The sequence below is a fragment of the Crotalus tigris genome, unplaced genomic scaffold (assembly GCF_016545835.1).
Source record: "Crotalus tigris isolate CLP2741 ecotype Arizona unplaced genomic scaffold, ASM1654583v1 scf7180000019753.2282721675:598951, whole genome shotgun sequence".
Taxonomy (NCBI): Eukaryota; Metazoa; Chordata; class Lepidosauria; order Squamata; family Viperidae; genus Crotalus; species Crotalus tigris.
In genome coordinates, this window is record NW_024097693.1 from 387,917 (window position 1) to 408,677 (window position 20,761).

Sequence of the window (20,761 nt, forward strand, 5' to 3'; positions counted from 1 at the left end):
CCTTAGAATCTTGTAAAATATTTAAAGGCATTATCTCCTCACCAAGGGAATAGGAGTCCTACTTTGAGGTCACAGAGGAATATGATCTTTCCCTGGCAGTATCGGTAAGTTCTTAAAAGATACCTCTTGGAGATTTGCATCTTGTTTTATTAAAAACGTTTAACATGGTATAGGAAAGGAGAACAAGAATACATCCCGTGAAGTTTTGTCGCCGTTTGCCAGAACCTCAGAACAACTGCTAAATCAAGGTGTAAATTTATAGAAAACAAGCCCTTAGAGTCCTTGTGGAACACAGACTGTACGGTAGTAAAACACCGAGCTAGTTTAGCTGCCACGGCTACTCCTGTCTCCTTACAATTTAGCATCTGCGTGTAGCAGCTCTTAAAAGAGACACATGCAAATTCCTTTTGCGCTCTTTTTAATGTGCTCTTAAAGCTAATTTCTTGACACAAGCCTCCCTTGCAATAGCCCATCCTCTGAGACCAGGAATATATGCTCTGTAACAGCTTTCTCCAATCCCAGCCCCTTCCAGACATGCCAATTGTCATTCCCAGAATTCTCTGTAACTACTAGAATGGCTAGCGAGTTCTGGGAATTGAAGTCCACCAACTGCAGCGTCCTTTTTGGGGAAGACAGGTCTGCCTCATCTGTACCAAGGAAAATCCACTTGCAAGATGAAAAGAACTGAGCACACTCCATCCGAAATGGAGCGTTAGTTAATAGTTTTAGCCACTCCTTATCTGGACAAGTTCTGAATGGTCAGGATAACAGATGAGAAGGGATGAATGTACAGCCAAAATTATTCTACCTCTTGATTTAAAAAAGAAAAGAAAAGAAAAAGAAGTGGTAAGAAGGAGAACTTCCTCCTCAAGTATCTCACTCCTATTTATACGGTTGAGTTCCAGCACAAAAAAACAAAATTCAGGCTCCAAGGAAAATCTCTGGCTTCCATCTTGGAATCTTTATAAAAATCTGCTTGAGAATTAATTACTACACTTCAACTGACGGATGTCTCAACAAGAGATGGGCCTCCAATTCTGCAGTGCCCACCACAAGTAAAACAGTCCCACCACTGATTAACATTTTTCCCTGTGGTTAAAGCAAGGAAGAAAGAACCAAGAGTAGAATGGCTGGCTTGATTGCAAATATAGGACTGGGAAATAAAGAAATCAGTTGTAAAAACGAGGTAGATTATTCAAGAACACCCCCTCCCCCCCCCAGTCCAGTTTACAGCAACTGAAAAGTGAGAAGGAGCGTGAACTTTGGGGAATGGGAGATCATTCTGGAACAGTCTTAACCTTAAAAATGTTAAGATGTGTGGACTTCAACTCCCAGAATTCTGAGAGTTGAAGTCCACTTATCTTAACGTTGCCAAGGTTAAGAAACACTGCTCTGAAAAGAACATGTACAAATGGTCTAATATTTTTTCCCTCCAAAAAAGATAGTAGACCAGTGGGCAAAACAATTCATTGTGAAACTAACAATGCTCTGCAGAGATGAACAACTGCATTATGAAATTAATAAAGCAGTTTCTTATTTGCCTGCAGAGGAACTTGGAAAAATTCATTGAAAATGAAAGGAAGGCTTCAGCCACAGGAGCCTACCCCAGAAATGTGATACAGCTTAAGCAATCATGGTTTCTTCTAATACTTCCGTTCTCAACTTTGCTACCATCTTTTATCTAGGCCAAACACCCTCCTTTCAGAATAATTGGTCAGAGAAAGTGTTGACTTAGCTGACTGAGCCCGTACACAACACTTTTAATCAGAAAAGGGCATTTGTCAACACAAATCAGGATTGGGTGGGGGGGGTCATGAGATACCGTGTTTCCTGGGTGGTGGTGGTGGTGATGTTTTTCTAAAAACGTACATGTGGAAGGCAGGAATACTATTAGTCAATCTCTGCCTTTTAAAAATGAGCTGGGCTTTGTCTGCAGACTGTACACTCAACAAACAAAAGTTTACCTACACCAATGATGGGACACGCCCCATCTGTACTATCATGAAACCGGAACCACCCTGGGTAAAAAATGGACAGGTTTTTTTCTTCTGTGAAAGCCCCAAACTACCTACTAGGAAAATAGGTTTGCTGCTGTAAAGGGTTCAGTGTATGAAGAAAGACATTTCCATAAGGAGAGGCAAAGATGCTCAGCCAGAACACATCCCCACAATACCCTGGGAAGACAATGAAGAGAAAGAGGACCACCAATACTAAGTGAGAAAGGCAAGAAATACAAAGGCATGGAAGAGATTTGTGAATTTCTCTCTGTGCATTTAACTTTTGCCTTTGTTGAACTCCAGGCTCTAATTTTAAGGGACTCTAGCCCTGTTCCAGAAAAGCCCACAGCAAGCATTGCTTTCCAAAAGCAGACTAGCTTCCGACATGATCTGGTGGAACTGGGTGGGGGAAAAAAACGTAAACAAAGACCATCCAAACCACCCCAGTGTTGGGAGGGCTTAAAAGGAAGGCAATTTCTCCAACAGGAGTGCCCTACTTCAACTATCCAGGAGGCTAAGGACTTTTCCCCCCAAGAGGCGAATATACATTATATACAAACTCCAGCAGGGATCCTCCTACACTCGTGGCACCACAACGTACGGCTGGTGGGGAATCAGCTTCTGCCGGTCATTGCAGTTGTAGATCCAACGGGGACGCACGAAGGAAAGGTTGGGGTTCTCGTTCAGAGCCTGAAGCCAAAATTAGGAAGGAGACCATGAATAGTCTCAGCTCTACTCAAAGTAGTTGAACCCAGCCTATCTGTAGACAGAGGCAGCTGAAGCTGGCTAATATTGGCATTCACATTCATTATTTTTCTCCTCCTTCTAGGGCAGTGTTTCTCAACCTTGACAATTTTAAGGCATGTGGACTTCAACTCCCAGAATTCCACAGCTGTGGAATTCTGGGAGTTGAAGTCCACATGCCTTAAAATTGTCAAGGTTGAGAAACACTGTTCTAGGGAATCTCTTTTTGGAAACTTCATCCCGTGCACCAACTTAAGAGTTATTAGTACAGCAGTGTTTCTCCTCCTCGGAACTTTCAGATGGATGGACTTCAACTCCCAGAATTCCTCAGCCAGGGTTGAAGTCCACCCATCTTAAAGTTCCCATGGTTGAGAAACACTGTGGTACAGTGCAAAGGCATGACATTGTATGCCCCCTCCAATTTGTTCCATGAAAGAGGAGTCCTGCCAAATCTCCCCTATCACCATCTCGCCCTCTTTTCTCCTTTCAACAATTTCATTGATCCTTACCTGGCGCCAGTTTAGCATTGACTAGGTTTTGGGGTAAAGAGCAATAAATCTTCTGAATCGCAGGTTAACATATAGTCTTGATTTTTTTTTGCTCCTGACGTTAGCACAGTTCCTAGCCACCAAAAAGACTGGGTACTCTGCTCAATGTAAATTTGACAATTCCTCAAAAGTCTTCAGAATTATGACACACATGGTCCAATCAGTCTGATTAAATGGTTTAAAGACCTGCCCTTTGGGGCTAGTTCCCTGAAATTTGAAGAGGCCAGCTCACCTCGTCAAATGTGTCATCCCATTCTTGAGCCGTGATCACATAGTTTACACGCTCGTTCATGTAGTCCTCCACTTCCCTGCAAAAAGTCAAGAAGTATGCTTTTTAGAGAGAGTCCTCTTTTTCTCTTAGAGATAAGAAAGCCCAGGATTCGCATTTTTTGCAGCTATCAAGGATATAGATAGATAGATAGATAGATAGATAGATAGATAGATAAGATTAGATTAGATTAGATATAGATAGATTAGATATAGATACAGAGATAGATAGATAGATTAGATATAGATTAGATATAGATATAGATACAGAGATACAGAGATAGATAGATTAGATATAGATGGATAGATGGATGGATGGATGGATAGATAGATAGATATAGATAGATATAAATATATATGGCATCTTTTATACTTATAATGCAGCAACGCATTTAGGCAATGGGAGAGTCCTACAGCAATGACCTTGTAAAAACTCACCCATTAAAAGCTATGATGTAGCGATTCAGGAGACGTCGTTCTTGAGAAGGGAATTCACCATAAAGGAAGAAGCATTTGCCAACAAACAGATCTGGAAAGGAAAAGCAAAGTTCCTAGAGAAGTGGAATGAAGACAGGACAATCCAAACATGCCCATTAGTTCTCTCATCATCACAGCCAATTTGATCTAGTGGCTTAAGGCAGCTAGGCTAGAGATCAGGAGAAGGCGAGTTTTAGTCCTGCCTTAGGCATGAAAGCCAGCTGGGTGACTTTGGGCCAGTCACTCTCTCTCGGCACCTGACTTAAAAAAATGCACCGCTCAGCAATGGAAGTTACAGTCCCAACTGTGATCGTAAGTTGGGGGCTAGCTGTACTAGATACTGATTATTTAGCTAAAGAGTAATGGACTAAAACCCCACATATTGGAATTGAGATTAAGAAAAAAATAAGATAAAAGAAACGCCAAACTTTAGATCGGTTTGGACAAACCTGGAAGTTCTGGGATAGGCTGATCCGGCTCTGCCTGTTCCTCCACGTCTGTGTTCTCATCAGTGGAACCCGCGTAGGGGTCACTGTCTGGTTCTGGAACTAGCCTCCGTCCGCCTTGCTGCTTTTTGCGGTGTTCCTCTTCAACTCTAAGCCAGAGGAGACAAGGGATCAGCTTTTGGGAAAGGATCCGCCACAACCACAAAAGGCTTCCAGGCTTCCACCCAACAGAATCTAAGATGGCAAGTTCTGTCTCAGTTATTAAGTGATGCAGTCCACGCAGGAAGGGTCAACTGCAACAGCTATCACTTGACCAACCTCCTTAACTCGTCATCTGTGTCACCAGACCCTTCATCTCCGTTGTCTTGAAGACCTAGGAGACAACAGAAGGACAGAAAGGAAACATCAGCAATCCCTTCTATGTCGCCGTTGTTGGGTAAGCTGTTCTGATCATTGGTGGGAAGAAGATGGCCAATCAGAGAAGGCAGGGTCCTTGATTAGCCTCTTGTCAAGACTGCTAACATCGGATGTTCTTGCTTGCCGTATGAAGAAGCAAACACGTTTCATTTAGCCTGCATATCACTTCTAGAGTTAAAGCAGACAATACTAGCCTAGTGCAGTGGTTCTTAACCTTTTTGAACAAATCGTCCCCTTGAGCCAATGAGGAAGTTGTCATCGCCCCCCTCCCCCAACATCACCTCTCAGTCACAACATAGGAAATAATTCTTCCATTTATGCAAACACTTTTTTTTTTTGTTTTCTTTAAAATTGTTATCAGGACATATCGATGCAAATAGTTTATTTCCAGTCTTTTTTCCCATATCTCAACTGAGTGTGAAAAATTTTGGTGCCACCCGGCACTTTATTCCCAAACTTCGTGATACATGTATTTCATTATTATCTTATTTATTCAAGACACTTGAAATGTAATCACCACTGAAAACAAAATTCAACTGCAAGAAAGTGAAATGCCCGAAAAGAAAAACACAATTCAATCCACTAATAGCGAGCGATCTGATGTTTTTGTACGACAGATATACAGTGATTCACTGTACAAAAAAGGCTCAAAAGTGTCCCCAAAACTTCTCGCTCCCATATCGCCCCCTTTTCATTCCTTCGCCCCCACGTCGCCCCTTTTCGTTCCATTGCCCCCATGAAAAACAAAATCGCCCCCTGGGGGGCAATATCGCCCAGGTTAAGAACCACTGGCCTAGTGGATGGGAAAATATGCTAGTTAACCATAACAATATCTCAGCACAGCATTGCCAAGGTCAGCTGTAACAGGAGGCTTAGGGGAGGGACAATTCATGCTTCACACTAATTGGAGAATGTGATTGATGACTGTGACATGAAGGAGGGAGTTATGCTTTGTTACGGGTGATTGAGGGAGGGAGGATTCAGTTTTGGGCTTATTTTTGTTATGTGCCGAAGCTATGCAAAAATAAAAGGATTCTTTAAGGTAAATAAGCCTCAACGTTCTTTGAAAAGCTGCTTCTTTTCGGAACCATGACATCAAGCCAAAACCCACAAACTTTTAAATCCATTTAGGGGTCCCTTACCCCAGTCACTATCCCTAAACTAACGGGGATAGTTTGACAAAGATTTGGGGAAGATCTCGCCATGGAAGAAAAAGAAATGTCTGAAGCCATGACACCTCTCCAACAATCTCCACAAGGTGGGCAGAGAGGCCTCTGAACCTTGGTTTCAACCACCCCATGCCCCACTCACCACCACCACCAGATTCTAGGGAAGCAGTAATTTCCCTGCATCCCAAAATTAGGGTCCACTCTACCTGCAAATTTCTCATCCCCGCTGGAAGCCCTTGAATTGTTGTGGATGTTGCTGTTCTGAGAGGTGGTTGGCTCCTCTTCTTCCTCCTCGGAAGACACTCTGGGTGGCACCACCTGCATTACTTTGGGGCTGGTGGCAGGCTTAATCTTGTGGTTGGGGCTGGGCACGCTGGTTCTCTGGCACAGGAGGACAGGAGTCAGTTACAGAGGCACAGAGGAAGGCAAACTCACTGCAGCAAGGGTTTCTTTTTTGGGGGGGGGGGGAGGCTTAGGCAGGATTGAATGACAACATTTCTTTGTCATTTAAATCCAGCACACATTCCGCCTATTTTCCCTGGAATAGGCTGAGAGGAAGTGACTGGCCCAAAGTCTTTCATGTCTAAGGCAAGACTTGAACTCAGAGTCTCCTGGTGACTGGCCCAAAGTCACCCAGCAGTCTTTCATGGCTAAGGCAGGACTTGAACTCAAGAGTTTCCTGGTGACTGGCCCAAAGTCACCCAGCAGTCTTTCATGGCTAAGGTAGGACTTGAACTCACAGTCTCCTGGTGACTGGCTCAAAGTCACCCAGCAGTCTTTCATGTCTAAGGCAGGACTTGAACTCACAGTCTCCTGGTGACTGGCCCAAAGTCACCCAGCAGTCTTTCACGGCTAAGGCAGGACTTGAACTCACAGGTCCTTGCTTTCTAGGCTGGTGCCTTAACCACCAGACCAAACTGGCTGTCCTCTCAAAAATTCCTGGTATCTTCCCCACAAAGGCAAAACACTCTTAAAGGATTACAGTCTCATGACTTACACTAAATTTGCAAAATAACGGTCAAATTGGATAAGAAAAACCTATAACGGAACTCACTATATAGCACAGCAACGGAAACATCCCCCAAACCAGGGCTCTTCAAACTTGGCATGCCTGGCTGAGGAATTCTGGGAGTTGAAGTCCACAAGTCATAAAAGGGCCAAGTTCGAAGACCCCTGCCCAAAACAAACACATCTAGCCTACCTGTTGAGGAGTCACAACTCTGCGGTGTGCAGCTGTGGTCTCCTCCTCGCTCTCCTCTTCCTGTTCGCTGCTGGACGAATCGGGGCTGCCCATCAGGTACCTGGGAAAGGGAACCTGCGAGTTATAGTTTGAAATGAAGACTGAGTAGAATCTACCTAGGTTCCCGTTCCCCTGGACAACTCACTGTTTGCAGGGTAAGCACCGACGGCTACGGTAACAGTCCAGGATCCACTCCTTCCGTACAATGGTGCCCCCAAGCCCTTTCACCTGGCTGTATTTGGGGGTGTTGGCAAAGGCACAGCTAGAAGGAGAAACAGAGTCACTTAACACGGAGGAGTGCATTGCAATCTATAAGGCCCCAGGATGAAACCAGCCAGTTCGGTCTAGTGGCAAAGCAGCAGGCAAAAAAACCAGGAGACTGGGAGTTTTAGTCCTACTTTAGGCATGGAAGTTGGCTGGCTGACTTTGGGCCAATCAGCAAGAGACAATGAGTTCGAGCCCCAGGTGAGGCACGAAAGCACACTGGGTGACTTTGGGCAAATCACCAGGTGACTGAGACTTCTAGTCCTGCCTTAGGAATGAAAGCCGGCTGGGTTGGTTTGGGCAAGTCGCTCTTCCTCAGCACAAGACTTGTTGGAGTGACAATAGGAGGAGGAAGGTGTATTGTGTATGTGCGGCACATTGTGTCACAGATAGTCCTCGACTTACGACAATTGAGCCCAAAATTTCTATTGCTAAACAAGAGATTTGTTACCGTATATTCCGGCGTATAAGACGACTTTTGAGAGCAATGAAACAGCCTCCGAACTCAGGGGTCGTCTTATACGCCGAGTCGTCTTATACGCCGGAAATAAGGTAGTTTCTGGCGTATAAGACGACTTTCTAGGCATGCGACTCGGCGTCGATCATCTTATACGCCGGAAATAACGTAGTTTCCGGCGTATAAGACAATCGATGCCAAGTCGCATGCCTAGAAAGTCGTCTTATATGCGACTCAGCGTCGATCATCGTGGACTTGGCGTTGATCGTCTTGCGACCCGGCGTTGAACTCGGGGGTCATCTTATACGCCGGGTTGCCCTATACGCCGGAATATACGGTAAGTGAATTTTGCTCCATTTCTTTCTTGCCCCAGTTGTTAAGTGAATTTCCTACACTTGTTAAGTTACTAACATAGTTGTTCAGTGGATCTGGCTTCCTCACTGACTTCGCTTGTCCAAAGATGACAAAAGGGGATCACATGATCCCGGGACACTGCAACCGTCATGAATACATGCCTGTTGCCAAATGTCCGAAATTTGATCCCATGAGCATTGGGGTATTGCAACAGATGTTTAACATGGTCATAAGTCACTGTTTTTCAGTGCCGTTGCAACTTGGAACAGTCATGAATGAATAGCTGTAAGTCGGAGACTGACTATATTTATAAAAATCATAAAGGTGGGATATAATAAATAAAGAGAGCAGTAGCACTGGGGGAGATCTTGACCATTGGACAGCAATGCAAAAGGAAGGCTGTTTTTAAAGGCAGAAACTTGATGGGGACTTAAGTTCCAACAAACTCATCTAAGGCACATTTTGGGGCAACCGTGAATGGGTACTGCCCATTGAGTAACTGAAATCTTCCATCAGCTCTTAGTTCAAGGTCTTCCCTCACAAATTACACTAATTATTGTCAAAGCAACATCGTATTTGTGTAGGCGCTAACTGCCCAAAGGACACAACTTAGCATTTGCATCGTGAGTATCAGACACAAGAGTCATGTCATTTATGTTATGCCAGGGGTAGACAATCTTGGCTCTTTTATGACTCGTGGACTTCAACTCCCAGAATTCCTGAACCAGCCACACTGACTCAGGAATTCTGGGAGTTGAAGTCCACGAGTCATAAAAGAGCCAAGGTTGCCTACCCGTTTATGCTATATAACAGCTCTCGGCCCCAGAGACATCCAGGTCTGTTTGCTATGGCAGTTTTGAAATTGGAAATTGCCACAGGTCCTGCCCACAACTCTGGTCATTTTGGTAAAGCACAGCAGAGAAAATAATTTCTTCTTTGTAATGTTATTAGCAAAATCAAAATAGGATAACTCACCACGGCCAATTCTGCTGCAGAACAAGCCGTCATGGCCAACTCATCACAGGACAACTTTTTGCGGGACAATTTAACAATTCTATTTAATTACTTACAATAATTTTAAAATTATTTTGTTTTCATTCACATTTTCATTTTGTTCCTCTTTGGCATTCTTTAATGATTCTATTCCGCTATTTCTTTGATATTAGTGTAACTCTTGTCCCATAGCGAATTGGCTGCAGCAAATTGTGGCAGACCCTAGCAAAACTGGGGGTCTCTTTTAAGTTCTTCTTTTATCAAAACAAAGCTGAGGTCTTAGTCTCACTGAGTAGAGCAGGGGTAGGCAACCTTGGCTCTTTTATGACTCATGGACTTCAATTCCCAGAATTCTGGGAGTTGAAGTCCATGAGTCATAAAAGAACTGAGGTTGCCTACCCCTGGAGTAGAGCATTTGAGATTGCAATGGCTTAACTTTCAGGGAATGAAGGAAATAAAAATGCATGTTTTAGGAGGGTAGATCCACCGTCACGTACATGAGGTGAGTGCTGTCAGGGGTCCAGTCTGGACGGTACTTGGCCCCCATTTCCAAGGCCTTGTCCCTTAATTCAGAGCGAAAGGGGTTCTGGAAACCGCTCAGCACGAAGACGGTACCCTGTAGGAGTTGCTGGAAAGACCCGTTTGCCGTCTCCTCCAAAGACTGCGTTGGAAGAGCTTTTTTGAAAGGTAGCGTCTTCTGGGGAGGAGACGTGGAAAGAGAAACTGCAAATCAACAAAAACAAAATGCAAAGGTCAGGTAAGGAAAAGAGAGGCCCAAATCATTGCTCGTTCTTTGATGTAAATTAGTCAAGATCAGATGCAAACAGAAGAAATCCCCTTTCTACCCACAGTCTGTGGTTAAAATCCAACTTCAAGAAAGTAATGTACTAAAAATATTTACAAATTTCGATGCATTTTTTTGTCATTTTAATTTGTCCTCTTACTTCCTTTTCCTTTTTTGTTTGTGTTGTAATGTTTGAGCCTGGAATTTAATAAAGATAATTAAAAAAAAAAGAGAGAAAGCAATGTGCTGAAAACACAACTGCTTTCATTTCATTTTAATACTGTTCACCAGGCAGAGATGCTTTCTGAGATGGGCGGCCACACAAACTAGAATAACAGAACAACACAGTTAGAAGGGATCTTCTATCCAGGGCTTTTCAATCTTTTCACCCATTGTACCACTTTTAGGATATGGCAATATCTGAGTACCACCAGTCACCTAGTAAGGTGTCAAAAACTTGATGACACCCCCCCAAAAAAGGAAAAAAGTGATGAAGTACAGGTAGTCCTCGACTTACAATAGTTCGCTTAGTGACTGTTCGAAGTTACAATGGCACTGAAAAAAGTGCCCCCCCAAGCCACAGCCGAGCAAGACATCTGCCTGCCCACCCGGTGGCGCTCTTCCTCCTGTCTGAGGTTTCCATTGTTGTGAGCATTTCTGTTGAGGATTGGCAGTGGGGGGTGGGGTGGGTGGTGTTTGGTTTTTATTCCCTCCGTCTGCTGGGTGGTTGCAGCAGGTTTTGGTCACTTCACATGACCCTGGGACACCGTGACCATCATAAATATGAATCAGTTGCCAAGCATCTGAATGTAAATCATGAGACCCTGGAGAGGCTGCAACATTCCAGCTGATCGGCACTTCTTCGGGGCTCAGCAGAAGCCCCAGGATCAGCGCCGAGCTCCAGCTGGAGCCTGGCGCTGATCCTGGCACATCCACTGAGCCCTGACAGCCCCAAAGAAGCGCTGATCCTGGCACTTCCACTGAGCCCTGACAGCCCTGAAGCTCCAGCCATCTCTTGCTCAGGCTTGTGCAGTGCTGCCACCGGTTCAGCTCATTCCCCTCCCCCACTACCACTTTTCTAGGATGGTCACGTATCACCTGCCAGGTGCCAATGTACCATAGGTGGTACCCGTACTACTGGTTGAAAAGCCTTGTTCTAGTCCAGGGGTTCTCAACCTTGGCAACTTTAAGACTTGTGGACTTCAACTCCCAGAATTCCTCAGTCCACAAATCTTAAAGTTGCCAAGGTTGAGAACCCCTGTTCTAGTCCAACCCCCTGCTTGAGCAACAGATGAATCAAAAAAACATTATGAACTGCATGAAATTTCAACTTGCAAGTTTCCCCCTTTCTTCACATACCTTTGTGTTTTTTGGAAGGCGGGTGTGTAACGCGGGACTTATCGGGATTAGCTTTCTTGGTTGCTGAGGAGAGAGCAGCATTTTCTTTGCTGAACTCAAACTTCCTTTTGACTGGGGTGGGTTCCTGCAAAGACAAGAAAACTTTAAGGCTGCAACTCATCCTAAAACACTTGGAGAGAAGCCTCTCCCAACTTCATTGGATTTACTTCTAAGACAGATATTAGCTTAAGGATCCTTTAGATTGGCTGTAAATAATTCTAGGACCTATCCTGCTGCTCTGATCCATGAATGAACCTTGCTCATGTGCCTAGAGAGGCAACGTAGTAGATTGTGGAATGGAAGTACAGTAGTCCTTGCTTAACAACAGTAATTGGGAACAGAATTCCTGTTGCTAAGTGACAAGGTCCTAAAACACATCGTCCTATGACCATACAAACTTATGAGGGCAGTTCCAGCACTTCTAGTTGCCATCATTAAGCAACTCGTGCAACATCATAGGGTGACCATTTGCAACCTCCTCCAGCTTCTTCGTTGACTTTACATCGGGGGGGGGGGAGGGGGCTATGTGGAGAGAGTTTCCTCCTTTCAATTCCTGGGAGTCTACCTCAGCGAAGATCTCACCTGGAAAATTAACACAACCCAGGTGGCCAGAAAGGCCCAATAGAGACTCCACTTCCTTAGGGTCTTGCGAAAGAACAAAGTGGAACGACGACTGATGACCTTCTTTTACCGGTCCACCATAGAAAGCGCCCTCTCACATTGCATTATGTTGTGGTATGCTGGCTTGACAGCCACGGAAAGACATTGCAGAGGGTGGTGAGCACAGCACAAAACATCATGGGCTGTTCCCTGACACCACTAGACAACATCGCTAGGGCCCACTGCCTTAGAACAGTGTTTCCCAAACTTGACAATTTTAAGGCATGTGGACTTCAACTCCCAGAATTCCACAGCCAGCATTGCTGGCTGTGGAATTCTGGGAGTTGAAGTCCTCATGCCTTAAAATTGTCAAGTTTGGGAAACACTGCCTTAGAAGAGCGAGGAAAATCCTCAGGGACGACTCACACCCTGGTCAGCACCTCTTTACTCTCCTATCATCGGGCAGGAGATATAGAAGCATAGCCAGCCACAGCAACAGGCTGAAGAACAGTTTCTACCCGTGGGCTGTCAGACTCCTGAATGGGAAATAACTCCATATACGATAAGACTTGCGGGGCCGGCACGTTGTGCAATAAGTTCATGTGGTGTAATAAGATTGTGTGTTTGTTGTCACTGTGAGTTGTATGGGGGGGAGGGGACACGAGGGAGGCTTAGCCAATCTCATTGTACACATGTTGTACTTTGCCAATAAAGGTTGATTTGATTTGATTTGACTCAGCTTGTCACAAGCCAACGGTGAAAGTTGCAAATAGATATCACACGAGCACAGGATGCAGCCATGACGTAACTGCAAGCCAGTCACTGAATGGCTAGATCACAATGACATGAACGTGGTGTGTAGGTTTGTGTGTCGTTAACAGCTGCAACTATGATGCTCAGTCATATGTACCACTTGTTCTGTGCCACTGAAGCTTCAAACCGTCACTGAATGGTGGTGGTCATTAAATGAGAAATTTTTTTTTTGTTTTTCAGCTTGGATGGCAAATTAAGAGAAAAAAAAAAGTTGGAATGTGAGCATTTGCCCACTCAGACGTGGCTTCTGTTTTCTCTCCTTTACCTTGGGTGGGGTTTTGATGGTGGGCTTTTCCACTGCTGATGGTGAAGAGTCAGGAGAAAGAGATTTGTTGGTCTGCAATGAGGCAGCGGCGTAACTGGGTGAAGGCTGGTCATTCTGAGATGCTGCAAGAATAATAATTATCACCATCATCAGTTACCAGTCTCAGCGTGGATATCTACACACACAGAAAACACTTCAAACATTAAATGTAATGATGCTAAGAAAAAGACTCAGGCATGTCTTGGGCAGAGGTTTGAAGCTGCATGACACATCTTCACACAGCTCGACAAACTCTGAGTTTATTGTTTCTTATATACTTTTTACATACATAGGCTTTACCATTAACTGCTGACATTTTACATTTAGAAGTTTAATCTTTAGCTGTTGACATAAAGTAATTGAAAAATTCCTTCATATAATCAATTATTTTCTAGTAACACATTACCTGTTGAGAGCAGGTAAAAACAAATACAGGTAAATTAGAAAAGGAGAAAGAACTGATAAAGACAAGAAGAGATAAAGAAAGGAAGAGATAAGGGGGAACTTATTATTTAGGAAGGTAAGATATTAAGTCAAAAGGGGGTGATCTTTTGGCTGCTTCCTTGGGACAAAGTGTATCAAAAGGTTATGAGGTTTGTGGGGGGCAATGCATGGCAGTTTGCTGCACGTGCAAATTCCTCCACAATTAAAGAGCAGATAAAGCATTAAAACTGACACTTTCAGCCAAAACAATTTTTATTTCAAGAATGGCCAAGGAAGAAGGTAACAGATCTCACTTTATCAGATCTCATTTGATAATAGCAATTCTGCAAAGGCAGAATCTCACATATTATCAGCTTCTAAGGAGCAACAGAGAAAGACTATTGCCTCTTCTTGCCTGGATGATTAATAGTAACTATGATCTTCCAACAATCTTTAGGTAGGATAAAATGTGTGATAATTACCTTTAGGAGGGGAGACCAGGGGTTTACTGGCACGGCTGAAGAAGAGAGCACCGGGTTTCAAAGAGCTGGAATTGCTGTCATCTTCCTTCACCATAAACTGGCCCAATTTGGTGACTTTCTGATGCAGGTGGAACAAAAAGAGAATGAGATATCCAGATTTTTGGGCAAAGAAGAGTGGTAAAATACAAGCTCATAGTTATCGGGTAACTTAAGGAATGCTCACCGGTGAAGCCATTTTGGAATGTGTCTCAGTGCTGTCTGGAGGAGAATGGAACCTCACGAAGGAAAGGCCATAAGCCAGAGACTGAAGAGAGATGCAAGAGGATTCAGATTTAGGCAAATTAGGCAGCCATAAGCAATTGTCATTCCATGCGTGAAACTGTCTTCTCTAATTACAGACCACATTCCGTCCAAAGCTAGGACAGAAACCAGCTCTATAACAGAAGGTAGATAAATTTAGGAGTGGCTAATAAATGTTAGGGAAAAAAAAAGACTAGCATTACTATAGCCTTCTTGGGGCACTGCCCTACTATGGGGATTTCAACTTCTACAATTCCCAACTCCAAAGAAACCTGGAAGGTTCCCTGGTAGGTTTAATAAATCAACAGGAAGGCTGACCTATTGAGAGCTTGCAATTTCCTCTTCATAGCATCCCTTAGGGACAGTCTTGCTTAACATAAATGGCTAATAACTGTTACCTTTTTTTTTTGGTCCTAGAGTTTAAGTCAGTGGTTCTCAACCTGTGGGTCGGGACCCCATTTGGGGTCGAACGACCATTTCACGGGGGTCGCCAAACAACGCAGTCCACCATTTTTCCCTTTTCCTTAGCGGTGCTACTCCCTTTTATTCTATTGGCTTTTGAAAGCCAATAGAATAGACTCTCTTGAATAGAGTCTAATTCTATTGGCTTTCAAAAGCCAATAGGAATTGTCCAGGCTGTCTCTGCCCTGCTGAGCCCGCCAAAAGTCCCATTCTGCAAACGGTGCTGCACCAGTTGAGTAGTCCTCAACTTACGACCGGTTGAGTAGTCCTCGACTTATGACCAGTTGGGGGGTCGCGGCATTATAAAGGTTGAGAACCACTGGTTTAAGTGCTCTTTTGAGAGAAGTTAGCCCACGAGTAAAATTGCAATTCAATGTTTATATACTTGGGAATCAGTCTCACTGAAGTCAGAAGGCTTTTTTTCTCAGTAAACGTTCACAAGGTAAGGCTATATAAAAAAAAGGATCAACTAGATTTTAACTCTTTTAACCATCTACAGACCTTCATCTAGAAAAGGCAAAAGTGTGAACTTCTGAAGATGAACTTCACCTCCCCTCCAGAAAGGCTGAATACCCAAAAATTTGGGGTTCCATCTTTAAGAAATTAATTATTCACTTCTGTTTGCCAGATGAGCATCAAAACTGCGTGAGATCTACTTTTCTCATATAGGAAATGATGACCATCTCACCCTTAAAATGCAGTTATAAGAGGCGTGGAACCCAATTGACAGATATCAAACACAAGAATTGCTAAAGCAGGGGTCTTCAAACTCGGCCCTTTTATGACTCATGGACTTCAACTCCCAGAATTCCTCAGCCAAGCACGCGTGCCTGGCTGAGGAATTCTGGGATTTGAAGTCCATGAGTCATAAAAGGGCTGGTTTGAAGACCCCCTGTGCTAAAGAGTACGCTAAGAAGTACCCGCTCCTTGTCAAGCTCCTGAGGGAGAAATAAATGCAGCAGTCCAAGGCATCCCATATAATTTGGTTTCCAAAATATAAACCTTGGTGTACGGCTGGGTACAAACAATCTTAACTCGGTCCCACTTCTTCTCAGCTGTAGCCTTCACCAGTTTATCTGACCCAAACATACGGACTCTGTTCAAGTTGGTGCTAGTCTTGCTCTCTGAGGGAGACATGAAGGAGGATGTCACCAACAGCACCTGAGGTAGAATGGAAAGCGCTACAATGGAAATCAAGAAACGCATCTTTTTGAAAATCTCTCTCTTACTAAACCCCAGTCTTAATCCAAAAGAGTCCTCCCCAGACACCCTGAGAACAAGCAACAGAACATCAAATCAGAAGTTCGGCTCTTGAGAGAAACTGCCACACACAGGAAAAAAAAATCACAACACGGAGATTAAGCATAGGGAGAAAGCAGGGTCCCTCTAGTGCAGGGGTAGGCAACCTTGGCTCTTTTATGACTCGTGGACTTCAACTCCCAGAATTCCTGAGCCAGCATGGCAACCTCTCCCTTTCCCCTCAGCATGGCTGGCTCAGGAATTCTGGGAGTTGAAGTCCACCAGTCATAAAAGAGCCAAGGTTGCCTACCCCTGCTCTAGTGTTTTGCCCAAACTGCTAAGCAGTCATCCTGCATGGAGCCACACACACCTGTATTCAAAGGATGTTTGGTTTACATTGCTGGAATCCTACTATTTCTGACTGTACGTATTCAAATGGAACAAAGGAAATAGCACCAAATCCCCTTCATTGAAGGCAGAAAGAATACCACTTCCATGGTGTGAGGGCAACTCAGGCAGTACTGAATCCACTCACCTCGTAATTCTGCTCACTGGTGGAGGCAGAGCTGCCAGCCAGCACTTCCACAAAGGCAGAGCCTTCATTGCCAATATCAATGCTGTGAATCTGCTCCTCTTTTTCAAACTGTGGGAGGGGAGGGGAGAGTACAGTAAGGAATTGTGGAAAATACAGGAAAGGAATCCTATAGGTCCAGGTCTTAACAACTGGATATTGATTTAACCAAATATACCCCAACCATGTATATGAGCCATGCTAACAGCAAATAAAACGACCCTATACTAAATCAGGAACAAGCTCATGATTATCCAATTTGACTGACAGCAATTTATTTAAGACAGCCAAGTTTTCCTTTTGCAGCTGCTGCTTTTTCTGACATCTTAACCGTAGCTAATTTTGAGGAGACTGGTGGAGGGCTGAGCATACAGTATTGTTCTGCAGAAGAATGATGAACTGCAATAATAAGAGAATTACGAAGAAATTCCAAATACCACCTGAAAAGCATTTGTGTTATACATACATACATACATATAGAAAAAAAGAGAGAGGGAGAAAGAAAGTAAAAGCATTGGGCTTGAAGAACTATAATTTATATGCACACACGTTTCTAACTGCATAAATGTGCTTACAGCAAGTTGTCATACTGCAAGTATTATAACTGCAGACAGTGTTTGGGACTGATTTCACACAGGGATTAGCAGAAACTCACTTGTAATATGACAGAGATTTGCTTTTCCCCAGCCTGGGCAGCTTTCCACTTGCGATAGGTGTCAGCCTTGAGCAGGTTCTCAGCACAATGAGTCTGGGGACAGGAGAAGAGGCTAAATCAATGGCAAGAAAACAATCCTACTATCCATACATCAGCTTCTTCATCCCTTCTTTACTCCTTCTTACTCTTCTTTCCTTTCCTCCTCCTCCCCAATAGTCTTAGACATGAATGGGTTTACACAGCACACTTCAACTTTATATCCATCAAAAAGTATCTGTTGCTCTCTTCTGGCATTTCTCAACATCAACAGCTTTAAGATGCATAGATTTTAATTCCCAGAATTCCTCAGCTAACTTCAGGGAACCAAAGTCCACACATCTGAAAAGTTGTTGAGGTTGAGAAACCCAGCTGAGCTCTATTCTGGGTTACAGTAATGCAATGGCCTACTTCATGTAACGGGCTAAAACATATTAAGACCAGTTGCTGGAATTGGGTATGTCTAGTTTAATGAAGAGAAGGATGAGGGGGGACATGATAGCAGTGTTCCAATATCTCAGGGGCTGCCACAAAGAAGAGGGAGTCGAGCTATTCTCCAAAGCACCTGAAGGCAGGACAAGAAGCAATGGATGGAAACTCATCAAGGAGAGAAGCAACCTAGAACTAAGAAGAAATTTCCTGACAGTTAGAACAATTAATCAGTGGAACAACCTGCCTCCAGAACTTGTGGGTACTCCAACACTGGAAGTTTTTAAGTAGAGACTGGACAACCATTTGTCTGAAATGATATAAGGTTTCCTGCCTGAGCAGGACTAGAACAGGGGTGTCAAACTGCTGGCCCGCGGACCGGTTTCATCATACCGGAGCTGCACCCACCCCATTGCCAGCAATGGCGAAAAAGCTCTGAGACGTCGTGTGACATCATGTGACATTGCGAGTTTGACATACCTGGACTAGAAGACTTACAAGGTCCTTTCCAACTTCTTTCTTTCTTTTTCTTTTTCTTCTTATTCAAAACAGAACATCCCAAACCCAGTTTAGTCAGACATGTTATGTTAGCCAAGCCCCTCTCTCGCAGACATCCCTTTTTTTCCTTATGACACCTTCGTTTTTCTTCTTCTTCCCCTTCTCCGTCTGTTTTGGGTTAGCTCCACCCAACATGCCAAGCCCTAAAACCAGTTGAGGGGGATGACAATGATTGGTTCCTATTACATCCCAGATGTTCAAGGTCTCTGGAGACTCTCAGTCCTCCATGGTCAGGGTTGTCCCAAAGATGCTTTTCCAAAAGACAACTGGGACTTCGTTTTCCCTTGAAGACCTTTCGCTTCTCATCCAAGAAGCCGAAGAATTAAAGTCCAGTTGCCTCGTGAGAAAAAAAAAAAGGCACCTTTGGGATCCCAGATGCTGAAACCAATCATCCAGGTTACGGCTTAAGGCAGGGGTAGGCAACCTGGGCTCTTTTATGACTCGTGGACTTCAACTCCTACAATTGCTGGCTCAGGAATTCTGGGAGTTGAAGTCCACGAGTCATAAAAGAGACAAGGTTGCCTACCCCTGGACTATGTTGTCTAGCATTTCCAAAGAACCTTGCTGCTTGGAATTCTGGGAGTTGTAGTTCTATTACTTTAGGGAGGAAATAAGAACAGAATACTAAAAGGTGAGGCAGGCTCTAGGAATGTTAGTAACATGCTACTGTGGTTGCAGGCATTAGAAGCGCGTGCCACCCCTGGCCACACGGACGGCTGCCTGACCTATGTGCTGAATGATAAGACTATGGCTCAGGAATTCAGGGAGTTGAAGTCCATGAGTCATAAAAGAGCCCAGGTTGCCTTGTTGTTGTTAGTTGCGAAGTCGTGTCCGACCCATCGCGACCCCCATGGACAACGTTCCTCCAGGCCTTCCTGTCCTCTACCATCTTCTGGAGTCCATTTACTGCTGCTTCAGTGACTCCATCCAGCCACCTCCTTCTCTGTCGTCCCCTTCTTCTATTGCCCTCCATCTTTCCCAGCATCAGGCTCTTCTCCAGTGAGTCCTTCCTTCTCATTAGGTGGCCAAAGTACTTGAGTTTCAGCTTCAGGATCTTGCCTTCCTTCTAAAGAGCAGTCGGGGTTGATCTCCTCTAGGACTGACCGGTTAGATCGCCTTGCAGTCCAGGGGACTCGCAGGAGTCTTCTCCAGCACCATAGTTCAAAGGCTTTCATTCTTTTGCGCTCAGCCTTTCTTATGGTCGGTTTCCCATCCAGCCTGGCGACCACTGCTGGCTTCCCCAACACGCTGGAGCCCAAAGTAGCCATTCTAGCTTTGTCTGGCCTAGGTATCGTGGGAAGGCAACTGCGGCTTCGTCGAGTGGAGGCTGTATTGTCCGTACGGTTTCTCCCACCCACCCCAGAAGCCTCCACGGTGTACCACCCCCATATCCGACTTCCCCCCCGCCTCAGAATGGCTGCCTCCGTACCCCAACTTAACAGCCCCATCACCCCGCTGCCTTGTTCCCCACGCGGACGCCCCCGACACCCCCCCCCGAGCTACCGTGTCGGAGCTGCTCGCGGATACCACATGTCGGATCTCGATCTCCGGCATTGCCCCGCCACTTTCTGTCACCCGCCGTCACCCGGCAGCAAAACTCCGCCAAGCGCCGGAAATGGGCGCTCTACGCTCAGCGGCGTTCATCTCTATGGTTCCTCTAGTGGCCTCCACTCCGCGCGCAAACTCAAACCGATGACGTCTTCTAAAGCGCCGCGCAGTCAGACCGAGCGTGGGGGGGGGGGAAGAAATGAAGCTCTTGGCGCATGCTCGGATTCGCGCCTTTCCGATCACGATGCTTTGGCGCTCGAAGCGCGGCCTTTTGCTTCTGCGCATGCGATTTTTTTTCCCCCTGCCTTTTTGAGGGAGTTAGTTTTTCGAACTTGGACGCTTTGAGTCCTGTGGACTTCGACTCCCCAAATTCCTCAGCGAGCATGGTCTTATTGAGGAATTCTGGGAATTTGGAGGCCACAAAAGTGACTAAGTTTGAAAAACATTGGGAGGGATTTCTACCATTAGTTGGCGAGATAAACCTCTAGTATGGAGGAAGTAAAATAGCCTAGCTAGCCTTATCTCTAAAAAGGCAAATAAGTAACATTTCTTAAAGAAAAAAAAAAAAGAATGAGTATCAACAAAAGTAGCAATGCATTATTTCCATGAGTCAGGTTGTTAATCTAGTACTGACATGTTTGTTATTCAATAATAATAAAAAAATCTCTTTGAAAAAATAATTTCATAGGGCAATGTTTCCCAACCTCGCCAGCTTTAAGATGGATGGATGTCAACTTTCATACTCACCCAGCCAACAACAAAAGTTAAGAGACACTGCAACAGGGA

At 44.6% G+C, this 20,761-nt stretch overlaps 1 protein-coding gene across 2 annotated transcripts; it reads right to left on the reverse strand.

Moving 5' to 3' along the window:
• Nucleotides 1–126: 126 nt before the first annotated feature.
• XRCC1 (X-ray repair cross complementing 1) lies at nucleotides 127–20,076 on the reverse strand. Of its 2 annotated transcripts, XM_039364334.1 has the most exons (18): nucleotides 19,931–20,076; nucleotides 17,405–17,497; nucleotides 16,714–16,821; nucleotides 15,942–16,100; nucleotides 14,401–14,481; nucleotides 14,178–14,295; nucleotides 13,234–13,355; nucleotides 11,517–11,640; nucleotides 9,871–10,096; nucleotides 7,451–7,567; nucleotides 7,267–7,366; nucleotides 6,272–6,446; nucleotides 4,798–4,852; nucleotides 4,483–4,628; nucleotides 3,995–4,085; nucleotides 3,522–3,597; nucleotides 2,558–2,687; nucleotides 127–810 (listed from the first exon to the last, which is right to left on the reverse strand). In XM_039364334.1, exons 1-17 carry the CDS (start codon nucleotides 19,979–19,981, stop codon nucleotides 2,574–2,576), a joined length of 1,956 nt encoding a protein of 651 aa, XP_039220268.1. In that variant the 5' UTR covers nucleotides 19,982–20,076; the 3' UTR covers nucleotides 127–810; nucleotides 2,558–2,573. The 2 variants fall into 2 exon arrangements, with proteins under 2 accessions (XP_039220268.1, XP_039220267.1); XM_039364333.1 differs by having other exon boundaries at nucleotides 127–2,687.
• Nucleotides 20,077–20,761: the final 685 nt, after the last annotated feature.